The sequence below is a fragment of the Plecotus auritus genome (assembly GCF_963455305.1).
Source record: "Plecotus auritus genome assembly, chromosome: 10".
NCBI lineage: Eukaryota > Metazoa > Chordata > Mammalia > Chiroptera > Vespertilionidae > Plecotus > Plecotus auritus.
This window is the reverse complement of record NC_137785.1, coordinates 31266399-31287004: the sequence shown is the minus strand read 5'-3', so window position 1 is coordinate 31287004 and position 20606 is coordinate 31266399. Positions and strand designations below refer to the sequence as shown.

Genomic DNA, 20606 nt, shown 5'->3' with positions numbered 1-20606 from the left:
TGCAGATGCTCTATCCACTGAGCCAAACTGGTTAAGGCTAGCTTTGCTTTTTCTAACACTAAGCAATGGCCTCCCCTTAGTCTACTCTCAGTGACCACTCCTCTGACACTCATACCTGGATTCTCCCGTAGGCTCAGGGCTTTTCTCCATCCCCAAGCAGCTTTTCAAAGTTTCAATCCTCTAAGCCACACCTGTCACAGCTTAAATCTAACTTCTCAGGAATCCTTCTAGGGCAGGCTTTACTCACCCTCCAACTAGATCAGGTTCTTCTACTATAAACATCTTTCATTTTTTTTATATCTAAACATCTATTTCCTTCTTGTTGGTTTGATTTAAATGTGCGGTTTGTTCAAAAAGGCTGAAAACAAACATTTACCATGTCTGTGATATACAGAAACCACTTTTTACAAAAATCTATTCCATCCTCCCCTTTTAAAATAGATATCAAAATAATCCTGATTATATATTCTTCAATGTTTTATTATGAAGTTTCTAATATACAGCACAGTTGAACAATCTACAATACATCCACCACTTAGATCTTATAATTAACATTTTACTGTTTGCTTTATTCACATCCACCTATTACTCTATTCATCCATTAATCTAATTTTTAATGTATTTCAAAATAAATTAGATATTGGTATGCTGTCCCCTAAATAATTCAGCATACATATCTTTAACTAGAGTTCAATATTTATTTTTCTTGAAGTAAACTTTACATACAATGAAATTCAAAAATTTCACTGTATGTTGACAAGTGCACACACCTGTGTAACACAAACCCCTACCCAACATGGTAACTGGACTTTTTATTTGGTAGCCCAGGGCTCGAGAGAGCAAGAAAGAGAGAGCGAGAGGAGCCACATGGAAATTGTATCATCTCTTCTAATCCAGTTTAGAAATTTAAAGCAGTAGTACTTCCTCTGCATTCTGTTTATGGAGGCGGTCACAAAGTTCTATCCAGTTTCAAGGAGAAGAAACCTAGATTTTTTATAAGAAATGTTTCAAAGAACTTGCTGACAAAACAAACAGGTTTTTAATAGTCCAAACAGATAATGATAGCTTAGACTAAGGTGAGGCCATGGAAGGGAAGAAGGGGTTAAATTCTGGATAGACTTTAAAGGTAGACCTGACAGGACTTGCTGGTCAACTGACTGTGGGTATGAGGAAAAGAGAGGAATCAAGTACGACTATGAGGCTTTTGGATTGAGCAGGAAGAAGGACAAAGCTGAGGAAAGTTTGGGAGGAGCAGGTTTAGGGGGAAGATTGGGAGCTCAGTTTAAGACCTATGCAGTTTGGGACATCTCTAAGACCTTTGAGTGAGGATGATGAGCAGGTAGCAGGATATAGAACCCTGAGGTTTAGTGGCCAGGTCTAGACTGAAGGTAGAAATTTAGGGACTATCAGAACAGAGGATTTAGAGCCAGGAAGCTACAACAGCACATGGGAATGAATTTAGATAGAGAAGTCAAGGCCAGAGCCCTGGGACACACCAAAGTGACATGTTAGTGATGCTAGAAGCAGGGGAAGGAAATGCTTCAAGGAAGGTGGGATCAATGAACCAAATACTGTGCTGGTTCAAGCAGGATGTGGGCTGAGGACTAACCATTGTCCAATGCTCTGATAGCTTCATACCAAGAGGGAAGTTCCTTCTGTCTCATCTGAGACAGGAGGACCCACTCCTGAGTTAAGATGAGTCCCAGTCCTGCCTGAAGCTTTGCCTGAAACCCTCCCCTGCCTTGCCCTCAAAGAGGATGAAACTAGAAGAGATTCTGTACCACAGTCAGTAACTAGGGTAGGGGTGGGCAGGACGGGGGAGGCGGGGGCGGGGGGGCCATTACCCTAAATTAGCATGACTCTTGGCCTTTTCAGAACTCTTTTCTCAGAGACAACCTGTAACCCGAAAAGAGCATTTCATTGGGAAAAATAAAATTTGTACAATTCCAAGTCTTCTGGCCTCAAGTGAGGCTCCTTTCCTCCTCAGCCGCATCCTTGGGGACTTGGGGGTCGACCTGGCTGGAGGAACCAAGACCCTGAGTCTTCAGTGCGGCCCAGTAGGAGGGATAATTGGGCGTCCACTCTCCTGGAAAAAAGCCAGGTAGTAGAGGCTGAGGTATGTGCTCAGGATTGGGGTCTGGGGCTCTGGATAGTTCTGGGAAAGGGGTTCAAGAGAGGCGGACACTTGACGGGAATCTCAGAAGATTAAGGGGCTCGGTGTTGTAAAGCCTGGAGATAGACACCTTTTCTGCCGCCGCAGCTCGGCCCTCTGAACCCTTAGCACCTGCAGCACAGGGTCCTCCTGGAACTCGCTGCTGTCGGAATCTGGAGGAAAAAGAGCGAGCTCCAGGGGGGTGGACTCATAGCATGCTTGACAGCCATCCAGACCTCAGCAGCCACACGCATCAGCTCACCTTCAGCAGCCTGCAGAATCCTGGCGGCCTGGGAGAGCAGGTCCCCTGGGGGGGCGTGGTCAGCAGTGGGCGAGGAGGTGACCACAGCCTCTAGAGACTCCGTCTCGAACAAAGGGGGCGTGGCTTCAACCCGGGTGGAAGCCTCTTCAGCTGGAGGGGGCGGGGCCTTGGGCTGAGAGTGCCTGACTTCCCTGCAAAGCACCCACCCCTCTGCGGGGGGCGTGGCCTTGGCATCTCGAGACTCAGCCTTAGACCGACCAGGTGGGGTCGCCTGAGAAAACCGTGAATCAGATAGAGGGGAGGTAACTTCTGAGCACGGGGGCATAACCTTAGTTTTGGGTTGTGCGGTCTTGATTTTCTGAAATTCAGCCAGAGGTGGAGGCAGGCTCTTGAGGCGAGGGGGCGTGTCCTCCAGGCTGTCGGGGAAGAGCCGAGCTGTCACTACCTGGCCCAGAGGGCCGCGGAGCTGCGGGCTAGGCTCCTGGTCAGCCACCATGACTCGCCCAGCAGATTCTGGGCGCCACACTCTACCCTTCCGAGGTTTGGGGTCCTGCCTCTCCAGCTGGGCGGAGCTACATGGCGCAGGGGTGGGCGGGCCCTGGGTAGTGATAGGGGGCTCAGGAGTAGAGGCACAGGGCATGTGGGGGACGCCCCCAAAAGATACCCAGGAACCGGTCTGTGGGGCCCAGAAAAACCCATGGGGGTAGGGGCCCCGAAAGATGTGTGGAGAGAACCCTGGGGGAATAGGACGCCTCTCGACATAGGCTTCCTGGGGAGCAGGCCCGGCCACACTGCCCCAAAGTGGGATGCAGTTAGGCTGTGTTCCCAGGGAACTAAGGGTCTCCGCAGGGGCAGGCGAGGTATGCAGACAGATGGGGACAGGGACCTGAGGGGGAGAGAAAGAGTAGGGTGTCTTCAGTTCCACTCAGGCCTCCCTCCCTCCAGCCACCCTTAGGATCCCCCCTCCAGTGCCTCCCTCCCCCATCTCACCGGAGTAGTGAGGGCAGAGGTCCCTGGCAGCACCCAGGTTCCATCACCCTGACCTCCTTGAGCTTGTTCAAGCTTCCGCCGCTGTCGCCACTGGTAGAGAATGTCATCCTCTGGCCGCAGGGGTGCCTGGGAGGAGACCAGGGCTGGAGCAGGGCTGGGGGCTGGTCCCGGAGTTGCTGTGGGAAGTAGAGGGAAGAAGGGTAAGACAGGAGGTTGGGGGAATGAGCAACCTGATGACAGCCGGTGCACACAACCTTTGACTGTACCAATATTTAGACAGGCTCTCCAGATAATGTCCCAACTCCTCTCTAGAGTGGCAAGTGGAGAAGGGGCAGAGTCAGAGGAGAGAGGACTCATGGACTTTCCAACTTGCCATCATTCAATTCTTCCTTCATTAACAAATGTTTACTTAGCTCTTACTATTGAGCCAGGCACTGTTCTGGCTCAGTACAACAGTGACTCAGGACAGGGCCACTGGCTGTCCTCGGTCCAGTAGGGCAAAAGAACATTTTCCCATCACCCAGAGCATCATTTCAATAGCAATGATTAGTAGGGCTACCATTGTCTCTCAGAAGCCTGACCATCTGATGCTGCAGAGAGGGGGGGGGGGGTATCATCTCAGACCTCTCTCTCCTCCCCTACCCTCTAAATCCCCCAAAAAGATGTACAGAGAGAATCCTGTGATTCTACTTCCAAACCTGGCCACTGCCCTCTACTCTGCTCCTCAGGCTCTGGCACAAGCCAACTACCAGCATCTCTCACTGGGTACCGAGAGCAGCCGGGGGAGTGTGTTAACACTCAAGGAAAATCATGTACCCTCCCAGCTCAGAACCCTCTCATGGCTCCTCGGTACTAAGATAATGACCAAATGCCTCCCCAAGCCTACATGGCCCAATGTAATCTGACCTCTGCTAATCTGTCCGTCCTTATCACATACTACTGTCACCACTGGCTCTTGCCTTTTCTAGTTCATTGTCTGCACCATGCTTCCTCCCACTTCAGGTCCTCTGAACATGTTAGAAGGCGCTTGTCCCCATCTTCATCATTCAGGTCTCCACCTAGATAGCATCTCTTCTAGGAAGGCCTTCTCTGACTTCTCAGCATCACAATCCTCTCCTGAATAGCCCTCATTTCTGCTTATATTTCACATTTGTTTGTGGGGTTATGCAGCTACTCTATTTTACACTCACTGCTGTGAGAATCCTGAAGATAAAAGTATTCATTGTTAGTTCACTGTGGAATCTCTAATCCTGCTCTCAGGGCCTCATACACAGCAGAAATTTAATTTTTGTTAGATGAATGAATGAATAAATTTGATCTGTAAAAAAAATCATGAAATAGGTACTAGTTTTATTCCTATTTTAAGAAAAGAGAAAATTGAGGCTCAGAAAGGAAAGGTGAACGAAAGGTGGAACTTATATGGAAGAATCAGACAGGTGAGTTTGAGCAGGATCACACACATGCATGAAAACCTCTGGTTGTCTGTGCTTGCCTGTCCCCACTCGTGGGAGCCCCGTGAGATTGCAGAGCACCTGTCCTGTGTTCCACTGTATCCCAGGACCTGGGCACAGACTAAAAGTAACCACAACGATGGCAGCAACACTAACCCAGGTCCCTAATCTCATTTCTGAAATCTTGCATGTTTTAGTGAAGTTGTATGGCATATACAGTGTACCCAGGGGTCTGATGCAGTACACCAGACTCAAACACATTGGTGTTTGGTTGAACAATATGCAATTGGCAATATTTAACCATTTTTTACTTACAAAGGCAAAAATTTCATGTTTCAATGTAATACAGCCATAGCAAAAAGTATGAAGTTGTCCTAAGTGATAGAGAGATAGATAATAAATATCCTTCTTATTGTTGAGATCAGATTTTGCTGTCAAATCAAGTGTAGCACCAAATTTGCAAAAAGCCTTCTGATTTTGGAGCTCTGTGTTTAGAGGCAGATAGGATACAGAGAGGGAACCTGTCCTACTAATGATAGCTACTATTAACAGACTGGTGCTAAGTATTCCATATTCACCAACTAATTTAATCTTCACCACACTCACAGTAGAAGAGTACAATTATTATCCCCGTTTTGGGGAAACAAAGAAGGCACAGAGAGGCCCAAGGTCACATAGCTGGTTAGTGGCAAATGTGGGATTCACACTGGCTGCCCTCAATCCCTGCTCCCCAGAACTCACCATGTGCCTTGGGGTCAGAGCCCTTGCTGGAGTCAGGGGTGAAGGCCACAGAAGAAGGAGAAAGACCATCAGAGCTGACAGGGAATATGGAATTGCTGGAATTGCTGGGGCTGCAGGAGGAGACGGAGGCCTTGCTGTAGGAAAAATACAGAAGTGAGGCAGTAGGGGTCCCACAGGCAATGGGTGGGGCCTGGAGTTATAGGAGTGGAGAGGATGATGGGGGCAGGGAAAGCACCTGTGTTTCAGCAGCCTGGCAGCTCTGCTTTGCAGGCTCAGCATCTCCAGGTCCAGCAGCGATGAGTTCCATGTGTTGAGGCTCTGTGAGATGAGATGGTCAGAGGCCAGCCCAGATTCCAAAGGCTGCTCAGACAGAGGGCACTCCACCTGGTACCCTCACATGCTGGCTTAGAATCTGCTCTTCCTCTTCAGGGAAGAGTGACCCAGTTTTCCTGTGTGGATCCACACCCTCAATGAAATTATTGTTGTAGGAGAAGTGTTGACCCTGCCTTCCTGGCCAGGCCTGGCTAATCACAACATTCTGTCCTCTGGTTCACAGTGATTGTGAGCTGATGAGAGTAACAAGGGCTTTGGATGGAGCTACTGGAAAAGGCTCCTCTTTCCTGTGGATAAATAAGTTAAAAGGCTAGAACTACTGAGGCCATCTTAGCTACTTTGAGAGGAAAGCCTGCCTGAGACTGAGCCCAACAAAGATGAACAGAAAGCCAAACCAGTCAAGTTCTTCCCAATAGTGTTCAAACACCTGGATCCAGCCATGCCTGAAAGAAGCTATTTTTGGACTTTTTAATTGCATTAGCAAACAAATCTTTTGTTTGTTTGTTTATGCTTCCTTGAATTGTGGACTGACTCTAATTCTATCCCAGGGCTGGTACTATCAGCTCAGGTAACATAGGGGAAGGGATAAATGGGGATGTCACCTGCTTTATTTCCTGAAGGGGGGCCATAGCCTTAGCCTCCAATGCACTGGAAACCTTGGCAAGAGTTGGGACTTCTGTGGTGAGTCTTCCTTCTGGTTTATTGGCTCCTGCTGAGAAACCCCAACTGATTTAGGAGGCCAGGAGGAGTGCTGCTGAGAGCACTGGACAAGAAAGATTTTGGAACAGCATGGAGGGACGTGGAGAGTATTATGCTAAGCGAAATAAACCAGTCAGAGAAAGACAAGTACCACATGATCTCACTTACATGTGGAATCTAATGAACAAAATAAACTGATGAACAAAAATGATCCAGAGACATTGAAGCATGCAGCAGACTAACGTATTTCAGAGGGAAGGAGGAGGGGGGGAGAGATTAAACAATGAACTTATATGCATATTTGCATAGCCCACTGACAGCAATAGTGAGGGAAAGGCCTGGTGAAGGGACAGGAGTTGAGTGAGGGGGGTCGATGGAGGGAAGACATCTGTAATACTTTCAACAATAAAGATAAATTAAAAACAAAAAAAAAAAAGAAAAGGTTTTGGGCCAGGAGTGGATGGGACTGAAGGAAGTACCTGCTGCAAGTTGACTACTAGGGTCTGGAGATTCAGGCCGCAACCACCAAAAGTCAGCTGGGGTTGGGCCTGCAGGCTGGCGTTCCTCTCGGCTTGTGGGCTGAGCCTGGCGGAACCGGTTTATGAACCTGTGGGCATCAGAGAATGGGAGGAGGGTGGGGTAAGGAGAGCCAAATAATAACAGTAATAATCACAATAGCCAATGCTTATTGAGCATTATGGAAGCACCTGGTAGTTGTCCCTCAATATCCATTCTCTTTTCTTATATAGTAATACAATATTATGTAAGACTAGTACTGGACACATATCCACTCTTCTATACATACATTTACCAGGTGCCCTTGTAACTTTATGGCCATGTAACTGGGTTCTTGACTAACAGGGTGTGAAGAGATGTGATTCTGAATAATGGATGTTGCTGAGAGCCATTTTGGTCCATGAAGGAAAGGGCAACAGACTAGGGGACGGGAGGGGTAAGGGGAACAAGATAGAAGGAAACTGTGTCTCTGACACCTCAACTAGGAGCTGCCATATTGGCCCTGGTTGCTTCTGCCTGTACTGTTAGGTGAGGGAGAAATAAACTATTTTGTTTAAGCCACAATTAATTTGGGGCTCTTCATTGTAACAGTCAAACTTGTGTCCTACAAATCCAAATGCTCACTATGTGACAAGCATTGTTATAGAAGTTTTACAGACAGTAACTCATTGAAAGCCTAAACAGCCCTAGGGGATATGTTATTCATATCCCCAATTTACAGACAAAAAAACTTAGACGAAGATCATACAAAGAGTAAGTGACAGAGCTGGGATTTGAACCCAGGCAGACTAACTCCAGAGCTCTTAACACACATGAAGTATAGTCCTGAAACTGGCTGTGGTAATAATAGGATGCCTTCCCCCTGCCCCCACCCCCCGCCTCCCAATCTTTCTTGCCCTCGGGGCTGATGGTACTTACTTGGCCACCACGGAGTCACCACTGTCAATTAGAGTGGGTGGTGAGGAGGCACCCATCTGTTCCTCAGTGGTGCTGGGTGGGGAAGGGGTCCCTGACCTGGATGGCCAGGACTTCTCAAATAGCTCAGGGGAGTTGGGATCTGTGGCCAGAGCCTTGGGAGTTTCTGGGATCCTGGATCTCTGGGACCTGGATGGGCTCAGGGTCTAAGATAGGGGAGGTGGGGAGAATAAAAAGTGATATCCCTGAAACAAAGACACATGTGAAGTCTTAGTCCAGAGGGGAGGAAACACATCTCACAGTGGTAACAACTCAGAGTAAACTCGGCTGTGATGGTGGTAGAGGACTAAAGGAAGGGCCATGGGGAGGGGAGGAGGGACTGTGTTTAATCTCTCACCGGCATCTCTTCACAGGTCTTCACTCCCTTGCTACTGCTGGCACACAGCACTCTCTGTGGGGTGTTCTCACCTTGGGGTGCCAGGTCTAGCTTTGACCCAGGGGAACGTCCCCAAAGGGGCTGTCTTGAGTGTTGAAAACTGGTAGGCTGCAAAGAGAGAGTAAAGTTGGTAGGCAGAGCATGGTCACTGCAGCCAAGAGGAATGGGGTCGGGAGTGTAGAGGGCAGTATCAGGGCAGGAGGAGGGGAAGAGGAGTACAGAAAGACTACAATTCCCATGGATTCCTGTAAGAGGTGGAGTATAATTCCCACAAAGCACCACTGCACATTCAAGATAATGATACTAGCCAAAACCGGTTTGGCTCAGTGGATAGAGCGTAGGCCTGCGGCCTGAAGGGTCCCAGGTTCATTCTGGTCAAGGGCATGTACCTTGGTTGCAGGCACATCCCCAGTGGGAGGTGTGCAGGAGGCAGCTGATCGATGTTTCTCTCTCATCTATGTTTCTAGCTCTCTATTCCTCTCCCTTCCTTTCTGTAAAATATCAATAAAATATATTAAAAAAAAAAGATAATGATACTGGAGGCGCCAGCCCTTGGAGCAGTCTCAAAAGAGAAGAACCGAGGAACTGCTAATGGTGGTTCTCAACACTGGATGCAGCCTAGGAGTTGTCTTTAAAACAACAACAGATGTGTGGTCCTCACCCCAGACTTAAAGAATAAGAACTATCTGGAAGCAGGAGTTAGACATCTGTATCTTTTTCCGAGCGTCCCGGGAATTCTGAAGTGGATCTCGAGTTAAGAACCATGGCTACACCCTATCGCAGTACATTTCCCATAGGTCTTGGGGACACTAAGGAAAAAGGGGCAGATGGACTACAATCCCCATCAGTCAATGGGCTCTTCCTAAGCAAGAAAGATAAACAAACAAAAAAACAACACCTATGGGAGTCTGGGGGCAATTTCAAAATTAAGAAACTTAATTCCCAAGATTCCCCTGGACACTTAGAAGAAGGGGAAAAAAGATCTTGGGGTCACTAACAGCGGAACGCAAGACACTAAGGGACCCCCGGGGATGGTGAAGTCCAAGGCTGGAGCAGCAAAGGTGTGGAACAACTTGGAAGTTTTAGTTCCCTGCGACTGAGGGGAGACTCCGGACCCCAGCCATCCTGACTCCAGGTTGTGCTTCTCTCACCCAGTTCTTCTGGCATCCTGTGGTCCCCGGAGGAGGGATGGCCTCACCTGCGGTTCATCCGGTGGCTACTTCCGCGCTTCCGCCTGCAACTCCCCTTCACGGACCCACCCAGCGCGCCTCTCGGTCGCTTAGCAATGCTCTATCAGCCCCGCCCCTCTCCGGGGGTGCCCTCGCGGGATTACAGCCGCCTCCAAGGCGACCAATGATGAAAAGTAATTGGAAAGTGATACCCGAAGGAGGGTATCTCATAACTGGCTGTAGAGTCAGCCTGACTGAGAGAGCGTGTGTGATTGGAGAACCATAATGTGCAGCAGTGATTGGCAAGCCTGTGGACCAATGGAAAGAATGTAAAACTGTGTGCAAGGTTAGGAGGGGTTCTAAAGTACACGCGCTTCCCTGCAGCCTTGTCTTACAACCTTCTTGCTGCGGGAATCTCGTCCACAATCTATTCCAACAAACGTTTTTCCCGTTGTAGGGGCAATCGGGAGACTGTCCCCTTTCTAACGGACATCCCTCCGTCAGTCGGACCTGCAGGACCGTCCCGCGCGGTCACCTGCTTCTGTCTTGCTGCAGGAACAGCTGGTTGCGCCAAGTGCCAGGCCCGGGCTCTTGGCCAGGTGGCGGGATCAAAACAAGCTATTTCGGGCCAGGCGCGCGGCCCCCCCGGGGGCCAACCTGGACTCTTGTCCACGGTCTCTGGCCGCTGCTCATCTGGCAGACCCCGCTACTCTGTGCATCCGAGACTGAGTCAGAGGCACAGAATTAGGCCCGGCTTGCCCGGGACTGGGCTGATGGAAATGTCTGTCCTGTGTCCTTCTGACAGTTTGGCTGGTCCACCGCATTCTCTGTACCCACGATTCTGCTCTTAAGACTGCCATCTGCGTCATCCCCAGAGCTGCCTGCGGGGCGGGGGTGGAATAAAGGGACCGGGAGCTCTGCAGAGTGCTTCTCAAGCCCTGGGTCCCACATTTCAGCAAGGCTCCGCCTCCTCAGCCTTAGTTTCCCTTTGGGAAACTGGAGAATCTTGATACCTCTCTGGCATCCAGCAGGAGCTTAATAAATGGCCAAGTCATTGTTGGCTTTCTAAATAAGGCTCTGTTAGTGGCTGGGTCTGGCCGCAGTCCGAGTGTCCCCGGGCGGCCCGCGGAGGGGCGGACACAGGGCATACTATAAAGCAGCGGGGGCGCACCAGGGACACTACAGCGCAGGAGGAGCAGGATGGAGATCCCCGTGCCTGTGCAGCCGTCTTGGCTGCGCCGCGCCTCCGCCCCATTGCCCGGGCTTTCGGCTCCTGGGCGCCTCTTCGACCAGCGCTTCGGCGAGGGGCTACTGGAGGCTGAGCTCGCTGCGCTCTGCCCCACCACGCTGGCGCCCTACTACCTGCGCGCACCCAGCGTGGCGCTGCCTGCCGCCCAGGTGCCAGGCCTGGGGAGGGGTGCTGGTCATCCTGAGGGGGATGAGGGAATGTCCCTTGACTTTGAGAGGGACGAAGAATCCGGCCACTCAGAGGGGCTTCCGGAGTTCCCCAAGTACGGAATTTTAGAGGCCAGGTTAATGGAGGGGGTCGGAGGTCCCCGTCGATCTGAGGAGAATCTCAGTTCTAAGGGGACTGATAGGGTGAGGTGGTCACTCTGAGGGGGGAATCCTGGTGACTTTGAAGGAGGCTAATAACCCAGGGAATCTGGGGGTGGGGGGTGGGAGGTCAATCATTCTGAAGGGCATAGGGGCTCCAGTGACTCCTGCAGGGAGGGAATGTTTGTTATTCTTGGGAAAGAGTTTGTAGATTATATGAAGTGACCCTATGTATCCCGGAGAGGCAGAGAGGAGGGTCTTGTGACTTGAGAATGGAGAGGGGGCTGGCCACTGAGGGCACAAGTGGTCCCGTGGGGGGCAGGGGGTGGTGGCAGTAAGGGCCCCGGGGCTCTGAGAGGAAAGGCCTGGGAGGCAGTGTCCAGGAGGACACATTGACTATGGGGTCGTTGACACTGGGGGGATGAAGGGGACTCACTTTGTGAGGCCTGAGGTCTCTGACCTGGCAGGGAAAGGGGGCCTCTTCCCTCTGGGTGATAGGAAGATGAGACTAGTTCTTCGGGATGAGGAGGCCATCCATGGCTACGAGCAGGAAAGGGGATGCCTCAGTTTCGGAGGCCAGAGTCAGTTGCACTAGAACCTAAGAGGGAGAGGCCTGGCTTGGGTCCTGGGAGCCCTGCCTCACCTGATGACAACGGGACTGTGCACAGGTGCCCACCGACCCCGGGCATTTCTCGGTGCTGCTGGATGTGAAGCACTTCTCTCCAGAGGAAATCACCGTCAAGGTGGTTGGTGAACATGTGGAGGTGCACGCTCGCCATGAGGAGCGCCCGGTGAGCCCGCTGGTGGGGTCAGCCCCGTGAGCCCGCTGCGGGCTGGCCTAAGGGAACGGCCCGATAGGGAAGGGCGGGGCCTCTCAAGCCTCTCCGTTTCCAGGATGAGCACGGATACGTGGCTCGAGAGTTCCACCGCCGCTATCGTTTGCCGTCTGGTGTGGACCCTGCCGCCGTGACCTCAGCGTTGTCCCCTGAGGGCGTTCTGTCCATCCAGGCCGCGCCCGTGCTGGCCCAGGCCCCACTGCCGCAACCACAGGCTGCTGCCAAGTTGGGGTCTGGGCACACCTGAAGCCTGGGAACCGCCTCAGGCCACCTCTTTTAAAGCCGACCTGACTCCGCCCAGCCAGATATACCGAGCTCGCCAAGACCACCACCCCTACACCCATCTGGGATCCAGCCCAGACCCTTCCAACCTAGACTCAGCCCTGATCTCACTCTCACCCTCGTTTTCAAACCCCAACACCTTCCTAGCTTCCAGACACTACAAGCCCATCCCCACTAACCCATTTCTTGGCTGGTAAACCCACTCAAAACCTATTTCCTTCTCATTATAAAATAATCACTGACACCAGATTATGATATAGACAGCCCTGTTCCCACCATAGGCCAATCAAGCATAACCCCTCCCCACCTCCCCTCAAAGTCCCAGACACCGAAGACTTCCCACACTAGATCACCCAAGCCTGGTCTTCTCCTCATTCTGCCCCCATTCTCATCTTCTGACTTGAAATTCTCAGCCAGCCACCTTCGGACTCTTAAATCCCTTTTCTGACCCCCACCCTTGGAAAACCTATTCTAGGCCAACCAGGATGCTCAAAATATAGATATCCTGCTCATTTCCCCGGGCTCTGCATAATATCCTAACCCTCATCTCCAACTTTACCAAGGACACCCCAGTCACTTTGTCGTGACCCCTAAGTCTCTAACCACAGGCAATCCACCTTCCAGACTCCACCCTTATTCTCCAAGACCCAGCCTGCAGCCACTTTCTTTGATTTTGATTCCCCACAATTTTTCTCCCTCCCTGAATTCCCTGCTGCCCTATCCCCTCACTCCTCAATAAATGTGCTAGAGCTGTGCCATCTGCTTTATGTCTGGGCCGGGAAGGATAGGCTGGAGCAATCAGAGGCCAGTGTAAAGAGGGGAAATGTTTATTGGGGTCAGGGGAACATCACTGTCGTTCATACATCTCCCGTAGGATCTTCATGCTTTCTGAGTAACGAAGCTGGTTCCGATGAGATGCCTCCTTCCACCTGCAGTGGGAGACGGAAAGCAGAGGGAGGGCTCAGCAGTTGGGGCAGAAGCCATAGAGGAGCAAGCAGGTTGGGGATGCTTACCTCTGGCGGATGCGTTTCCAGCGCTGCATGTTGCGATAGATGAGTGTGGAAGGTGAGGGTGAGGGTTCAGAGGGCTGTGTGGACAGAGAAGCCAGGCTGGGTGGCCATGCCCAAGCCCCACAATATATGTCCCATAGCCCCAAGCAAGCTTTGCAGACCCACCTCATCCTCAGGGGTACCCTCTGTCTCAGGCTGCAGTGGGGATGGAATTCGGGATCTGCAGGCATCTCCAGGTGGCCCAGGGGCTGTGGGAGGAGGCAACTTGTACACATCACGACTCTTGCTGATGGTGACCTCTGAACCCTGGAGACACAGGAGCCCCATAAAAGGTCCAAGAGTCAGAAATGAGGGCCAGGGGTACACATTTTACCTCTCCTTCCTTTCTCAGTGACAACAAACATGAGGGTCTCCTCTGGGACCTATACTTGGGAGTCATGTCTGAAGGATGGGGACCTTACCCGGCCAGTCGAGAGATTCCAATCTATGCCTGTGTACCCTAGGGCAGTGGTCGGCAAACTCATTAGTCAACAGAGCCAAATATCAACAGTACAACGATGGAAATTTCTTTTGAGAGCCAAATTTTTTAAACTTAAACTTCTTCTAACGCCACTTCTTCAAAACAGACTCGCCCAGGCTGTGGTATTTTGTGGAAGAGCCACACTCAAAGGGCCAAAGAGCTGCATGTGGCTCGCGAGCCACAGTTTGCTGACCATGGCCCTAGGGCATCCCCATCTGCTCCTTTAGATCAGGTGGCTATGCCTGTTTACACTAAGGACCCCTTTCCAGCCCCCCAGCTCTTGGGGATCCCAATCTTAGAGGTCACACATATCTGCCCAGGTGAACCCTGTCCCCTCTTTCTCCCAGAACAGGTAGCCATGTGTGTCTGCTCTGGAGAGCTCCATCCATACTCCCAGTCTAAGGGTTCATATCTGTGTGCCTCAATGGATCCAGGAGACATTTAAGGGACACAGAAAACTGCCTGTTCTATCCCAATAGCTTGTGAGGAAGGTACCTTGTGACCATCTACCCACTCCCTCCCTGGCTGTTGGGCAGGGGCCTACCACCCATCCCACCTCCTCATCCTCAGGCAGTGGGGGCAACGGTGAGCTGGGTGAGCGTTCGTGCTCACGCACTGAGGGGCTGTTGCGCATCCAGGCACGGCAGATTGGATACAGAGGTGTGTTCTCACTGAACTGAGCCAAGTCCACACTCCGGTCAAACAGCTTAATCACATACGCGTCTAGGGAAGTGGGAGCGGGAGGTATGTGAACATGCTTATATAGCCCCTATCATTGACCGCCCTCTAGGGCTACCACCTACTCACTAGATCGCTGTGGCCCTCCTTCGGCCAGCCCATCATCCATCTCCCTTCTCTTCTTCCTCCGCTGGTGGGGGAAGCGGGCAGATGGCCTGTGTGAGTTGAGAGAACATCAGGACCAGCACTGGGGACTTCTTTTCACCTGGCTGAAACCCCTGCCACCTTACCGTTTGCCAGTGGCCACAATGGAGCAATCCCTGTGGGAAGAGACAGGCCATGAGCAGGCTCACTCTTGAACAAATGCCTGCTCAAAATCTCCCAAAAGACACCCTATGGATACTGAGATCAAGCCTGAGATGCCCACATGTTCCCCACTAACCCTGTAGGCTTTGTGTCCCACCCAAGCCCCTGGGGCTCTAGTTGCCAAGTACGAGGGGACCTAAGCTTCTGCTGCCCCAGGGTCTTTGTACACATAGAGTGGTTAAAACTGTGGTGGAGGAAGCAGGGGACAGAGTGGTCAGGGCTTGGGTGAGAGAAGTCATTCACCACAAACCCTCAGATACAGATCCCACCAGGAAAACTTACTTGCTGTGGGTGTCTGAGGGGGTCTTCCTGGCTTCCTCATCCAGACGCTCCCTGGTAGCAGAAGATAACTGTGGACTCAGGGTTCCAAGGGCCCACAGTGGTAAGGCAATGAGTGGCCTCTCCATTAGGCCCCTGCTTCCCTAAGCCAGGTTCTGGGGTCCCACCTAGATCCACCCAGGACTAGAGGGCCCAACCCCCTCTGACCTCAGGCTGGCCCAGGTCCCAACCTGTCCATGTGACTCTTCTCCAGCAGACACTGTAGAACGGCATCCAATTGGTTCCGGGCCTTGGCCATCTCCAACTCTGGGGAAGAGGGTACCAAGCAAGAGTCAGTTCCCAGGCTCAAGGCAGGTGGGAAGCCAACTGGGCTGGGGAAGGGCATGCGTAGTCAAACCTATGGCCAGGCCCAGGCGTGCTGAGAGGGTGTGGAGGGCAGACTACAGAAGTGATGAGTAAGAGCTCTGGGTTCCTGGGCTGTCCCACCTAAGACAAGTCATCTTACCTCACTGAGTCTTGTTTCCTCTTGAAAATAGGTCTCCAAATGATACCTATTTGTTAGGACTGTTCTGAGACTTAAATATGCCTATGTTGTATATGAATCTCTTAGCAGAATGCAATAATTAATATATAGAGTGATTATGTGCCAAGCATTGTTCCAAGCATATCACACATATTAACCCGTTGAATTCCCACAATAACCCTGGTAGGTACATATGATTTTTACCCATTTTACAGATCATGAAACTGAGGCACATAGATGTTAGGTAGTTGCCCAAAATCACACAGCTAGGGGCTAAGGATTTGCATGCAGGCCATCTGGCTCCACAGCTAAAATTATAGGGCAGGGACTCAAACGGGGCGTGGTATCTAGTCCCCAGATAAGCTTTGTTTGGATAAGGCAGCGGAGTTATATTAAATCTGAACTGAATCTGAATGAGCTCACATTTAATTGGGAGATTTCACCCAAGAGACCCATTTCCATCCCTCCCTCCCCCTCCCCCGCCGCCCTCTCACTAAACACACACAGGAAATGAGATCTGGGCCCACCTTCCTGCATATCACAGGCCCTGCCTGGCCCTGCAGCCTGTGTTTTTGCCTCTGTTCATCACAGAACTTAAGGAGGTAATGATGTTATAAATATTCTCTTCTCACCCTGTGAGGTGTTTGCTCTCCTCTTCCAGCTAGTAGGTGCTTTGGCACAGTGCTCAGAGCCTGGAAGGACACTTGGGGATATGCTCTGGCCAGCCCTGGGACTTCCTGAGGAGACCAGAAGATGCACGGATTCCTGACATCACTCAGAGACAGGGTAGGGTGTGGACTGGGGCAGCTGAGATTCTAGCAAAAAGCCTTGTTCAGGAGACAAGGTATGGATCATGCCCACATCCCTAGCCCCCACTTCTCTCCTGAACCTCAGATCTTGGGACCCCATGGACTCCTGGACACCTCCCCCTGGTTCTTCTACCTACTGGCTCCCACATTATCATTGGCCTCAGTGTTCCTCTAAACTTACCCTCTTTCCTGGGCCCCCATCTCAAGGATAGCCCTGCTGTCCCCTAATCCCTCCCTGGGCCTCAACATGGACACCTCTCTCTCTCCTCCATCCCAAACCACCAACTCCTGTCCACTTGGCCTCCTTTTCTACCACTTATCCCAACCCTACCCTGCCCACCCTGGTCCTTTTCGTTCCTTCCCTTGGGTTTCCAACCTCAGTCTCCCCTTCTGATCCACCCTCCACAAGTGGCCAGGGAAATCTTCCTAAAATCAATCCTAACCCTGATACTCCCCTAAGAACCCTCCACAACTCTGCAGTGCCTCAGGACAGAGCCTGAGCTCTTCAGCCTGGTGGTCACAGGCCTCCAGGACCCTACCTACCCACATCATCATTGTGGTCGGGACCCCTACACTTTTCCTTCCACAATTTTTTTGGCATTTAAAAGGCATCTTTATTAACTCACTCCTCAATTCAAAACCCTCCCTTGGTCCCCCATTTCCCTCACAGCAAAACCTAAGTCCTAACCTGGGTCCACAAGATTGGTTCCTCTCTCCTCCCCTCTTTGCCTCCATCTCCTCACACTCTCTACCTCACTCACTCTGTTTCAACCACCTTGGCCTCCCGGCTGGTCCTTGAACAGGCCAGACAAGGCCTTTTCAAAGCTATTTCCTTTGTCTTATTCGCTGTTCACTCACATATCATCATGGCTCTCTCCCTCACCTTGCCTCGCTCCTGATCTCACATTTTCTCTCCTGTTTCATTTTATTGCATGTATACCATCTAACATCCTACATCATTTTACTATCATATTTTGTCTGGATTCTGTGCCTCTCCCACCGCCCTTAACCTGCCAGTCCTGGGTTCCCATAAACTTGGTCCCAACCCAAAATGAATTCTTCTCTCTCAGCTTGTTTTCCCATCTACCGCATTTCCGACTTCTGGGATTATTGGGATACAGTGACTTCAAGGATTAAAAACCTCCTTGTACTTCAGGCACTCAGTACAATGCTTGATTCATAACTATTGCTAGAAATGGAAAAACTGAGACACAGCCAAGTGGAGTCTTTCTCGGCGTCACGGGGCTGGGAATCCCCATGTCTTGCGGCACCACACTGCCTGAGCCACCACCACTCAATCGCAAAGCAATCTCGAGCAGAGACTGGTAAGGTATGCAGGCGGCAGGAATCGCTCAATGCCTGACATAGCGATAGGCAGAAGGGCTGCAGGGAGAAGTCTCAGTCTACCTTATCGCGATGACCCTGTCTATCGGGACTCGCATACCCTGATCAGTCCCGTGCTCTTCTACAGGCCCCCGACCTCAAAACCTCACCTGATTTCTCCACTTTCACCTTCACCGGGAACATGGTTTGGGTCTGGAGTCTGGCTAGTTGGGTCAGAGGAGCCCAAAAGGGCCTAGCGTCACAAGTCAAGGGCAGAGGCAGACGGAGACCGTCTAAGATAAGCTTCGTATGCGGGAGGTCTTCCGCCCTGAGCAGCGTCGGACTACGACTGCCGCCGCCCCCAGCACCTCCAGCTCCCCTTTGGTGGGGCCCCATCGGCAGTCGCTTGTTCCCATTAGTCACTACAACCGTCGATCTTGTACCCTGACCAATTGACAGCTCTCAGCCCTAAGTCCCACCTTGCTAGGGACCCATTTCCGGAAACAAACTAACGACATCCCGGCACGCTTTCTGGGAGGTGTAGTTCTGGCTCCCGAGACTCAGCCGTAGTAACAGCGCCTGCGCCGCGCGATGCACGGTGGGAGATCAAGGACCAGGGCAACGCGAGGTTTTTTTGGAACTTAGAGTGCTAATAGCTTTTAATAAAAGCCATTTAGGTGTTAACAGCACTTATTTTAACCGTGTCCTTCTTGCCCCTAATTGGAAGACAAGTCTGGAGTTAGGCTTTGTTCCCTTTAACTGAGCACTCATTAGTGCCAGCTATCAATCTCTTTTCAGGCACAACCTTATTCACTTAGCAAATATTATTACTGTGCGAGTCGGTCTTCTAGGCACTGGGGACAAGCAGAGTACAAAACAAACAAAAGTATCTGTCCTAATAGAGCTTATATTTTGAGAATGGGGGCACACAATAAACAAGTAAAACACTGAAATTTTAAATAGTTTGGTTAAGGAAGCTTTCTCTAATAAAGCAGACATCTTCAGAAAATGGGGAACTTCATTTTACCACATATGCCTTGGCCCAGATAAATTCCAAAAGGTAGCATTGTGGTCCACACTTTAGATGAGAATACTAAGGCCAAATGGAAAAGTAATGTTTTCAAACTCACATAATACCAGTAACAGGAGAGCAGCCCCTAGTAATAGAATCATATTCCTCCTTGGTTTTGCATCTGTAAAATAGGTTTCTGGAGCAGGACAGTTCCTATTTCAGAAGGGTTATGAGTAGTATTCAGTGAAAAGGTGCACATAAATGTGTAAAGCACTAACCCTGGAACAAAGTAAGCATTTAATGAATGTTTCTGAATAGTAATAATCATTTTCTGTTTCAATGTTCAAAAGATCCCAGGAAATCAACATAGAGAATTAGGGTCATTTATTGGAGTATGTCAACAGAGAACACAGGAGATGGGAATAAGTATTAGGGGCTTGAAAGTGGGCTCGGAGTACAGGAGCCCATCCTGGGAGAATGATCAGGTCCCAGGCCTGTGCTGAAGAATTTGTCAGGGGGTACCCAGAGGTATGGTGAAGGAGAGGTAGTCCCCAAGGGCGCCCCAACGGGGCCGGTAGATCTGGAAGATGGTGATCCAGGTGGTGAGTATAATCACCCAAAAAAGGAAGCCCACAGCAGAGCGCCAGACATCTGTAAAAGGTAACAGGGTAAGGTTGGCTTCCACCTGCTCTCTGGTCACCTCCAGACCAGTTCTCTCTTTTCTTCCACAGAGCCCTAGAATTCTGGAACTTCTTTCATCCCATCCCACCAGAGCTCCGCCCCTCGACCTCCCCAGTGGCCTTCTTTCAACTGTACCCTGGACTCACAGCCTTTGATTTGGCTCTGCTCTGTGTATGCGGGGACAAGGAAGGCCTCTCGGAAGAACCAGAAGATGTTGACCAACCAGAGAAAAGGCAGGAAAGCAAACCCACCTAAAGAGAAAAAAGCCAAACTAGGACATAAGACAATGAGTATCTTCCCCAACGCCCACTTAGATGACCTATTTGCAAAGTCCTTTTGCAAAGTCCTTCTCCCACACCCAAGTTCAAGTTGAAATCTCTGCTATTAAGGACTCTGATATCAAGGCTCCTCCCTAGGATCCAGGAATCTGATTCCTCAGCCATCTCTTTGTCAGGACCCAGGAGTCCAGCCCCCAATACCCCTCTTGGGGCCAATAAGCTCTTGAGGCCCAGCCTCTCCCTCCTCAGGACCCAGTTTCTTCCCTCAGAGCTCGCGCTCCCAACCCAGCGGCTTCATCCCTTAGACACAAAAATCCAGCCCTACAGATCTTATTCCGTCCCCTCTCTTCTCCTGGGACCCTAGGAGACTGGCCCTTACCCAGGTAGTACTTGCGGCACAAGTTCAACTTCTCTTCGTTGGACACCCGCTCCAAGTTCATAGTTGCGTTAAGGCCAGGTCGTTCCGAGGGTCTGAGGGGCAAGACTCTGAGATGCAAGGATCGAGAAAATCCACGCCCCTTTTACAACAAAACAGAGATAAATTGAAGGATGGGTTTGCTGAAAGTAGGGCACCCCCGCCCGCACCAGCAAGTTGATTGGGTTGAGACGCTCTTGATGTTTACTGGGGTGCGTGAAACGACCCCCATCTCACCAGTGGAGTTTACTTCCTCCGGATAGATGCCTTTGCCACTTTCAACTTACGGACGTTTGCGTGTGATGCCGCAAGTATCTCTGGAGTTTGTAGTCTTTTTTATAGGCAGTGCTGCACGCATGCGCTCTCAGGGAATTTC

At 50.9% G+C, this 20606-nt stretch overlaps 4 protein-coding genes across 18 annotated transcripts; 1 reads left to right on the top strand and 3 right to left on the bottom strand.

The window, feature by feature from the left end:
• Positions 1-461: 461 nt before the first annotated feature.
• PROSER3 (proline and serine rich 3) lies at positions 462-9731 on the bottom strand. Of its 2 annotated transcripts, none has more exons than XM_080645370.1 (11): positions 9647-9731; positions 8457-8603; positions 8063-8265; positions 7108-7235; positions 6532-6638; positions 5832-5914; positions 5597-5730; positions 3405-3580; positions 2415-3300; positions 2244-2325; positions 462-2086 (listed from the first exon to the last, which is right to left on the bottom strand). In XM_080645370.1, exons 2-11 carry the CDS (start codon positions 8460-8462, stop codon positions 1984-1986), a joined length of 1908 nt encoding a protein of 635 aa, XP_080501496.1. In that variant the 5' UTR covers positions 8463-8603; positions 9647-9731; the 3' UTR covers positions 462-1983. The 2 variants fall into 2 exon arrangements, with proteins under 2 accessions (XP_080501496.1, XP_080501495.1); XM_080645369.1 differs by having other exon boundaries at positions 6532-6641; positions 9647-9724.
• Positions 9732-10549: 818 nt separating this feature from the next.
• Positions 10550-13095, top strand: HSPB6 (heat shock protein family B (small) member 6). The gene is made up of 3 exons (XM_080644728.1): positions 10550-11062; positions 11887-12009; positions 12113-13095. Exons 1-3 carry the CDS (start codon positions 10865-10867, stop codon positions 12299-12301), a joined length of 510 nt encoding a protein of 169 aa, XP_080500854.1. The 5' UTR covers positions 10550-10864; the 3' UTR covers positions 12302-13095.
• A 44-nt stretch (positions 13096-13139) lies between these two features.
• On the bottom strand, positions 13140-18293 carry LIN37 (lin-37 DREAM MuvB core complex component). 14 transcript variants are annotated; one of them, XM_080645969.1, is made up of 10 exons: positions 18015-18224; positions 16345-16449; positions 15420-15495; positions 15193-15267; positions 14835-14864; positions 14674-14759; positions 14423-14589; positions 13512-13652; positions 13350-13423; positions 13140-13265 (listed from the first exon to the last, which is right to left on the bottom strand). In XM_080645969.1, exons 1-10 carry the CDS (start codon positions 18046-18048, stop codon positions 13184-13186), a joined length of 870 nt encoding a protein of 289 aa, XP_080502095.1. In that variant the 5' UTR covers positions 18049-18224; the 3' UTR covers positions 13140-13183. The 14 variants fall into 14 exon arrangements, with proteins under 14 accessions (XP_080502095.1, XP_080502097.1, XP_080502091.1 ...); XM_080645971.1 differs by having other exon boundaries at positions 15193-15243; positions 18015-18216; XM_080645965.1 differs by having other exon boundaries at positions 13512-13594; positions 15193-15243; positions 18015-18216.
• Positions 18294-19223: 930 nt separating this feature from the next.
• On the bottom strand, positions 19224-20539 carry PSENEN (presenilin enhancer, gamma-secretase subunit). The gene is made up of 4 exons (XM_080645962.1): positions 20468-20539; positions 20195-20333; positions 19684-19788; positions 19224-19507 (listed from the first exon to the last, which is right to left on the bottom strand). The coding sequence occupies exons 2-4, from the start codon at positions 20253-20255 to the stop codon at positions 19368-19370; spliced, it is 306 nt and encodes a 101-aa protein (XP_080502088.1). The 5' UTR covers positions 20256-20333; positions 20468-20539; the 3' UTR covers positions 19224-19367.
• Positions 20540-20606: the final 67 nt, after the last annotated feature.

What these genes read in the sequence shown, in the direction of transcription:
- PROSER3 (XM_080645369.1), bottom strand. An exon ending in CTCTGACCCCAAGGCACATG is followed by an intron (nt 3,581 to 5,596) that starts GTGAGTTCTGGG and finishes TACTTCCCACAG; the next exon opens with CAACTCCGGGACCAGCCCCC. An exon ending in GATTCTGCAGGCTGCTGAAG is followed by an intron (nt 2,326 to 2,414) that starts GTGAGCTGATGC and finishes TTTTTCCTCCAG; the next exon opens with ATTCCGACAGCAGCGAGTTC.
- HSPB6 (XM_080644728.1), top strand. Translation starts at nt 10,865, where the DNA reads ATGGAGATCCCCGTGCCTGTGCAGCCGTCTTGGCTGCGCCGCGCCTCC. An exon ending in TGGCGCTGCCTGCCGCCCAG is followed by an intron (nt 11,063 to 11,886) that starts GTGCCAGGCCTG and finishes GACTGTGCACAG; the next exon opens with GTGCCCACCGACCCCGGGCA. An exon ending in CTCGCCATGAGGAGCGCCCG is followed by an intron (nt 12,010 to 12,112) that starts GTGAGCCCGCTG and finishes CTCCGTTTCCAG; the next exon opens with GATGAGCACGGATACGTGGC.
- LIN37 (XM_080645963.1), bottom strand. Translation starts at nt 18,240, where the DNA reads ATGGGGCCCCACCAAAGGGGAGCTGGAGGTGCTGGGGGCGGCGGCAGT. An exon ending in ATTGTGGCCACTGGCAAACG is followed by an intron (nt 14,760 to 14,834) that starts GTAAGGTGGCAG and finishes CAACTCACACAG; the next exon opens with GCCATCTGCCCGCTTCCCCC. An exon ending in TGGAAACGCATCCGCCAGAG is followed by an intron (nt 13,266 to 13,349) that starts GTAAGCATCCCC and finishes CTCCCACTGCAG; the next exon opens with GTGGAAGGAGGCATCTCATC.
- PSENEN (XM_080645962.1), bottom strand. Translation starts at nt 20,255, where the DNA reads ATGAACTTGGAGCGGGTGTCCAACGAAGAGAAGTTGAACTTGTGCCGC. An exon ending in GTGCCGCAAGTACTACCTGG is followed by an intron (nt 19,789 to 20,194) that starts GTAAGGGCCAGT and finishes TTTTCTCTTTAG; the next exon opens with GTGGGTTTGCTTTCCTGCCT. An exon ending in GCAGAGCCAAATCAAAGGCT is followed by an intron (nt 19,508 to 19,683) that starts GTGAGTCCAGGG and finishes TACCTTTTACAG; the next exon opens with ATGTCTGGCGCTCTGCTGTG.